Raw genomic sequence first — 7,923 nt, 5'->3', positions numbered from 1 at the left:
TTTTTTTTTAATATTTCTAAAATCTCTACTGAAATGACTCTTTCTAAAAGCAAATATATAAATAGATTATTTACTAGAAATAGAAATGACAGAAGTTTAAAAATAATGTTCTTACAATTAAAAAGAGGAATAAATCTAGAATATGAAGATGGGGTAACAGCTCTATGGTTTTCTTCATTTGGACATAGGCCATAATCTGAAGCCTAGTAAGGTCAATGGAAATACATCACAGGACTTTAGATCATTAATAGTGTTTCAACTATTAGAGAAGTCTCAGAATATCATCTGATACAGAAGGGATCTATTTAACGTAAGTTCTGTGTGTGGGAAAGACAGATATATACAGAAATTGTAAGAATAGAATGATATAAAAAGGCCATTGCACCAAAGGCTGGATAGGCATCTGGCTGGGGTCATTTGACCACTCTTTCTTGCCTAGGCAGGTGGTTGGACTTGACGATCTGTTGAGGTCCCTTTCGACCCTAGCATCTACGAATCTTCTTACTCACATCCTTCTCATATCTATTCATCATTTCCCATACTTACCCAAATCCAAAATTACCCTGACTTTAAGGTGATCCCCCATAATTAGATTCTATGTATAGGAAATGTATAAATTTATTTTAATTTTCCATGTACAGAATCTAATTATTGGAGGATCATCTTAAATTCATACCCTCTACTAATGCAGGTGTGTGTGTGTGTGTGTGTGTGTGTGTGTGTGTGGGGAACATGATGAAGAGAGGCCAAAAATAGGGCAGACAGAAGGGGACAGACAGCGCACATAGTAGGGCAGATGATGGGGGAGCAATAATGGGCAGGAAGTGGGGGGATGGTGGCAGGGGAGGCAGTGGGGGACAGGCAGTAGGGGGATAGGTAGTAAGGGAGCAGACAGTGTGGATGTAGGGCAGGTAGTGGGAAAGGCAGCCAGGCAGGGGAGCAGTTGGGGCAGGCATTAGCTGTGGCTCTGCCCCTGACCCATCTCATACTCAATTCCAAGATGAGGTGCTTCACCCCCATTTAAAGGGGGAAAACCCCCCTCACCTTGAAATTGAGTAAATACAGTATGTTTTCAGTTCCCTGAAAAAAGTTCTTGACACTTATTTTTGTTAATATTGCAGAGCTAACAAAAGGCAATGGTAAACTAAACTAGGTGGCTAGCTTTAAATCTTTGCTTCATGTTTAGAAATTCAACCTCTCCTTTTATCCAGTCTAATTAACATAGTAACCAGGCTCATTAAGAACAAAGCCCCCATATTTACCATTAAGAATTAGCGTTTGGTTCTTCCCTGGCTTTTTTAATGTCAGCCAGTGAAGGAAGATCTTTTAAACAAGTCAGACTCTTTTGTGCTCTGGGAATGTATTCATCCAAAGTGAAAAAGATGTCCAAAGTAAGCTGAATATTTCTTGCATGACAAAGGGTGATCAAGAATAAAACAACTTGAACTCTATCTGGATCAGAGACTTCCTCCCAAAAGCCCCAGTCTTCATCCTACAATGAAGGGTTACTTGTTTGTTACTTTATAAACAAAGAATAAAGTAGTAATAACTGTGATCTTTTCTTCTCTGTTGAATGGAAAATTAACTTAATGCTGATAATATAGATATTATTAAAGACTATCATGTTTTGAGGGAAGGAAAGGACCTAGTTTAAGAACTGATGTGGAAAGTTAATTTATATGCATTTGTCTCCCTACCCAAAGCTTACTGATGCAAAACTGTTCCTTTTCTTTATTACCTATATAGAGGGAGCCACCTTACCTTTGAACAGGCTAGCCTGTTACTTGATGATTGTACCAAACCCATGAAACTTTCTATAGCCTTGAACATCACTTCTGTTTTAAGTGAGTAGGATTCTACAACTGTAAATGTCATTTACTTGCTAAAGACACAACTGTTACAGAAAATGGTTCCATCTCACTTATGAAGACTATATACATAGAAAATATTTAGAGTACATACACTGCTAGTAGAAGTGTGATATCCATACAGTTGAAGACGCTGACATACAGCAAAAAGGGCATCATATTTCAGAATGAAGCCGAAAAGAGAAAGAGAGAAAGAGAAAGACAACAGAATAGGTTAAAACAAGTAAATCTTAATCTGTGCTGAGAAATCTTCACCTTTTTATTTTAAAGTGTGAAGAAGAAACTGTTGTCTTTTAATTCACATTTAAGATTCTCTAAATAGAAAATATATGGAGCCAAGCATAATAAACTTAAATTACAAGGAACAGTTTACAGGAAACCCTCGTTATTTGCGGGTTCAGCATTCGTGGTTTTAATTATTCGCAAATGCCGAACCCTCATTTTAAATACACTTTAAACACTTACCAGAGTTCCTTGGGAGCTTTGTGCTTGCTGCTGCCAGGCTCCTGCCGATATGCCACAACACCACTGCTGGGAGCACTGCACTCATGAACACAGACTGTGTTCATGAACGCAGTGCCTTATTTGTGGATTTTGCCATTTGTGGGGATATGAGAACGTTTCAATTTTAAAATTTGAAAATGATGTGCATCTGGTAGGAAGGCAGAATGCATTTTTTATGCTAAGATGAATGGTGTGCAACATTGTTGCCTTACTGGCTGGAAGGGCAGAACCCAGTACATCTGTGGGCCAGATGCATCTCGTGGGCCAGATCCGGCATGCAGTGTGGGCACGGTGGGGCTTGATTCAGCCATATGAAGGGGAACAGGGGGCAGCCTGGCCCTCATTCAGCCACACAAGGGAAGGGGTTTTGGTTCAGCTGCGACCTGGTCCCATGGGGGAGAGAGGGGACAAGGCTCAGCCTCATGTGGGTGGGGGAGAAGGCATGGCCTGCTGTGATCTGCCTGTGCAGGGAGAAGGATGTGGGGCCTGCATCCGGTCTGTCCATGTAGAGGGAAGGGTGGGTAGTCCAGCATTGACCTCAGCGTGTGAGGTTTAGGAATCTGGTAGCCAGGGAGAAGTGGTATCGTTAAGTGCCACTACTCTCCCACCACCAAATTTCCCCACCTGTGGGGAGTCCTGTTGGCTATATGCCATAGCACCATGAGCCATATTTGGCCTGTGCACCATGGCTTGAGCACCTCTGGTTTAGATCATTAAAAATATGCAACAGTTTCTAAGATTTAAGATTTCCATTGTTTTAAGGCCAAATCCCAGGAAGCAAAGTCCCAGCATGGACAGACAGACATGCCTTTAACATTAAAAATTAATAAAAAAGGTTTAAAAACACTAGAATCTATAATCCCAAATGGTCAGATTAAGAGCAGCCATAAAAAGGTACCCTCAACATTGTGGGATTTTTTACCATGGGTTTGTAAGTGATAGTTTTGCACCCATTTTCCATATTGGGATTGGTAGAAGACTGCCACTTGAATTTTATCCAAGGTACACAGAGATGCAAAACCCCTGATGCTGCTGTCCTCATACTTCATAAAACCAAACCACAAATTTTACATTTCTTGTTGGCCTTCCACATACACAGAACAAATCCCAGGCTAAGGGTGGTAGTCAACAGTAGTCTGCAAAAAGATGTTATGTTTGAAGAAAACTGATTTACATGTGCTAAGGACTTGAAAACAATCTGTATTGGTGAAGCACAGTACTTAATTTTTGTAGCTTTTTACCTCAAATAGGCTACACTTTTTTAGAGCTACATACACATGCTTAACAGCAGGTCTTTCTGGAGAGCCACATACAGTTTTTGTAAGCAACACCTGTTCATAACAACAAAAATAACATACTTGGAAATATAGGTTTCAATTTGACTATAACTTCTTAGTTGATTTCTTAAATTAAGAATTGTTTTTTGAATGCATTGAAAGCATTGGTGTTGAGACTAAGCATGAAAAAGAGGAGATGCATACAAACTTTTTAAAGAAACTTATGAGGGACTGAAAAATATAAATGTTAGAGTGAAGCTGGTCTTTCAAAACTTACTTTTATGTTGGCAGTAAAATCATATGCTCTCACTCTCACAGAATGTTACAATGATATGTGTATTCACACTTTGTTAACTACAAGGGTTTTTTTTTAAATCCAATTCTATTTTAATTATGTATTAAAGTAACAGTTACATATATTCCACATATTTTCCCTACAACCACCTCAGGAACACCTTAAACTCCAGGATCAAAATTACACCAACCACAGCAACTCTTCTACACATGCTTACCAGCATTGCACGTTTTTCTTCATCTCCTTTTCTTTCTCGCTTTTCGTTTTTCTTTCTGAATATCTCCTGTAGCTGTAAAATAGATCTATTTTATTTTCAGGTCAGGATAGAGACAGTGTGTACACAACAATCCATAACTGGATCATGCACCGTACACGATAAGTAGTTTATGAAACAGTCTAAACGTTCTAAGAATTATAAACCTTTACTTAGAACTAGAAACAGTTCTAAATAAAAATATAATTTCTATACACTCGGGCAGACAGATGTTCCATAAACATATTATTTTATACTCAGATTTCCACCTTCTAAGCTCCTGTTTTCCTCATTTCCTTCTCTCCCATACAGAAGTGGCAACTAGAAGAATGTTTTCAAATAAAATAGCAGCCATATTTGAGAAACTAGATTTGAACACAGGCAGCAAGGGACCCAGAGTTTTACATCCTATTTATCATTTCATATATGTTTTACCCAGCCCAGTTTCAAATATCATTTTTTTTTGGCAAGCAATAAAGTAAAATAATAGGTCAAGCATGCAAAAAATGAGACCTATAACTCTGTAGAAGGAAATACCATGGGTGCGTTGATACAAGATGCTCAAGATTAGAGCTAATAACTGCACAGTAAACATCACCACCTACACATGCAAACACTTACTGTGCAGTAATTTTCTCTCATTGCAAGTAAATCTGCTACTTGTAAATACAAATAGCAAATATACTCTCTATTACTTACTGTACAGTAGCGTACATGTAGACGCCTGACTGGAAGCACATTTGCTCCTGGTCAGCCAGGCGGCAGGGAGTGGGAGATTGCTCCTTGCCCCTTGTAGCTGCCTGCTGCCAGGGCAGGTTCTGCCACGGGAGCCCAGGCAGGGACAATGTCCCTCTGCTCTGGCAGCAGGGAGCACCCAGCCCCTACTCCATGATCACAAGGCCTGGGCTGGGAGAGTCTTATTTCCTATCCTGAGCTCTGCAATCACAGGGCCTGGAGCTCCCTGATGCCAAGGCAGGGGGACATTGTCTCCGCCTGGCCTCTGGTGGTAAAGCCCACCCTGGCAGCAGGCAGCTCTTAGGGGCAGGGTGCAATGTCCCAGCCCCCACCAGGAGACAGCTGTCTCCTGGCCCCATGCTCCCTGCCAGTTCCTGGGCTAGCACCCAGGGGCAGCCTAGAGCTCCCCTTGGCTGCTGCAGGGGACTGGTGCAGGACCCCCATGAGCAGCAAATCTGCTCCCAAATCTCTGCCCATGTAGCTGTGTGCCTGGTTCAGTTTACTCCTGAATAATTTACTCTAGAGTAAACTGATCCAGCATTACTTGCTGTTGCAGGGCACAAAGGTGTGCCCGCTCCTTCAAGAGCAGAGGCAGCTTAGCTAGGGAGCCCTGAGAGCTAGGCAGGACTGTACAGGGGCAGGCTGCCTTGACAGTAGGCTAGTGAGGGTATTAGATGGCACCTGCACCTGGTCAGCTGACAGGAAACAGTGCCCTGGGCACATATAAGGCCCAGGGCTGGGGCTGGCAGGGGGTTAGTTCTCTGTCAGCAGTTGGGGGAAAGAAATGCTACTCAGAGATGCTTGGTTACCTATTCTGCTGCTGGTAAGACTAATTGGTTGTAGGAGCTCCTGAAGTATCTGGGGCTAGGAAGCTCACACTGCTGAGAGAGAAGCTTGCCTCCTTAAAGGGGAAGAGTGTGTCTTCCAATGTTATTGTTGTTGTTATGTTATAGCCCAGGGGCAAGTATTTATGTTGTCATTTGAACTGGTGGACTGGGATGAGGCTAACTGGGGAGAAGGAAGCCTCATTGGGGCACACTACCGTGTAGAGCTCCAGCATCAGAAGGTGCCGCTACAGGGGGTGAAGAGACCCCAGCGCCAGAGGGTGCAGCTACTGGGGCCTGTATGACAGGAGGCTGAGCTAGACTGCAGCCTCATCAAGAGACAACATTTAAATACAATCTGTGAGGCATGGGGCATGGTAAAGGGGTGGCTTTGGAGACACACATTGAGCCCATAAGGCTTAGGGTGTCTCAGGAGGCACTCACTTTGAGTGAGACCCAGCAAGGGATCCGAGATCAGCCAAGTCTAGTGGGATTCATTAGGACCGTGACTACACAAACTCGTGGGCAGCCTCCTAGCTTATTATTTCAACCAACAAGACATGGTAGGTGAGACTAGAAGGTGCCCACAAGACGGAGCAGGCACTGTCACAGAGCCCTAGGGTCATTACCCCCATCCCTGAATACCCAATGCCGTGTCACTTGCACATGTAGACACACCCCCTTTTCCTGTAATGGAACAAGCACTTGCAACTTCCCATTAAAGATCATGGTAGTTGCGGGGGTGCATTCACTTTCACGATGACGCCTGGGAATGTTTGTCAGACCGTAGGCTTCTTTGCAACAAGCCTCTTATGTCATAAAAAAACAAACAAAAATCCAACTCCTATACCTTTAAAATTGTTATAAATGTTATTAAATAAATCGTATCAAAGACTGATAGGGAGAACACATAATGAACTCTGTAATCGGAAAAAAGAAAAAAATTATATACTGTCTGCCAAATATCTCTGAATATCAGGGGTCCTGGTTTTCACTGATTTTAAAAAAATCCCCAATTTTCAGTTAAAAAAAGTAAGCCCAAATCCATATTTTTTGGTGATTTAAAATGAAACACCACTATATATATTGTGGTAAACACCATCTATCTATCTAATGGCGTTTCATTTAAATCTTGGAAAAATATGGATTTGGGCATTGGCAATGCACTCCCTGAGACTAGCAGTGCACCCCCTTAAAGAAGAACCGCTGATGCTGCCGGCGGAAGGGACCAGACTACCACGCGTAGACCCTGAGATGGCGCAGAGTCAATTGGAGGAACTGGATGCCTTTAAGTCGGCAGGCCCGGATGAGCTCCATCTGAGGGTACTGAAGGCACTGGCTGACGTCATTGCACAGCCACTGGTGGGAATATTCGAACGCTCGTGGCGCATGGGCCAAGTCCCGGAGGACTGGAAAAGGGCCAATGTGGTCCCCATTTTCAAGAAGGGGAGGAAGGAGGACCCGGGCAACTATAGGCCAGTCAGTCTCACCTCCATCCTTGGCAAAGTCTTTGAAAAAATTATCAAGGCTCACATTTGCGAGAGCCCGGCAGGACAAATTATGCTGAGGGGAAACCAGCATGGGTGTGTAGCAGGCAGATCGTGCCTGACTAATCTAGTCTCTTTTTATGACCAGGTTACAAAACGCCTGGACGCAGTAGGGGTGGATGCCGTATACTCAGACTTCAGGAAGGCCTTCGATACGGTATCCCACCCCATACTGGTGAACAAGTTAAGAGGCTGTGACTTGGACGACTACACAGTCCGGTGGGTGGCGAATTGGCTAGAGGGTCACACCCAGAGAGTCATAGTGGATGGGTTGGTTTTGACCTGGAAGGGTGTGGGCAGTGGGGTCCCGCAGGGCTCGGTCCTTGGACCGATACTCTTCAATGTCTTCATCAGCGACTTGGACGAGGGATGGAAGTGTACTCTGTCCAAGTTTGCAGATGACACAAAGCTATGGGGAGAGGTGGACACACCGGAGGGCAGGGAACAGCTGCAAGCAGACCTGGACAGGTTGGACAAGTGGGCAGAAAACAACAGAATGCAGTTCAACAAGGAGAAATGCAAAGTACTGCACCTAGGGAGGAAAAATGTCCAGCACACCTACAGCCTAGGGAATGACCTGCTGGGTGGCACGGAAGGGGAAAGGGATCTTGGAGTCCTAG

General features: G+C 43.5%; 1 protein-coding gene across 7 annotated transcripts in view; it reads right to left on the bottom strand.

Moving 5' to 3' along the window:
- The window catches only part of MICU3 (mitochondrial calcium uptake family member 3), a 105,472-nt gene that overhangs the window by 47,357 nt on the left and 50,192 nt on the right, over positions 1-7,923 (bottom strand). For 5 of the 7 annotated variants that reach the window (XR_003094715.1, XM_025207398.1, XM_025207394.1 and 2 more), the window contains 2 exons: positions 4,162-4,233; positions 1,963-2,001 (listed from right to left, as the gene is read on the bottom strand). Coding sequence is in view for 6 of the 7 variants with exons in the window: in XM_025207398.1 (XP_025063183.1) it covers positions 1,963-2,001; positions 4,162-4,233 (111 nt within the window). In the remaining variant the exon portion in view is untranslated. The remainder of the gene's footprint in view (positions 1-1,962; positions 2,002-4,161; positions 4,234-7,923) is intronic. The other 2 variants (XM_025207390.1, XM_025207405.1) reach the window with 1 other exon arrangement.

This window comes from Alligator sinensis, unplaced genomic scaffold (genome assembly GCF_000455745.1).
Source record: "Alligator sinensis unplaced genomic scaffold, ASM45574v1 scaffold528_1, whole genome shotgun sequence".
Lineage (NCBI taxonomy): Eukaryota > Metazoa > Chordata > Crocodylia > Alligatoridae > Alligator > Alligator sinensis.
The sequence above is the reverse complement of the archived record's forward strand: the minus strand, read 5'-3'. Positions and strand labels throughout refer to the sequence as shown.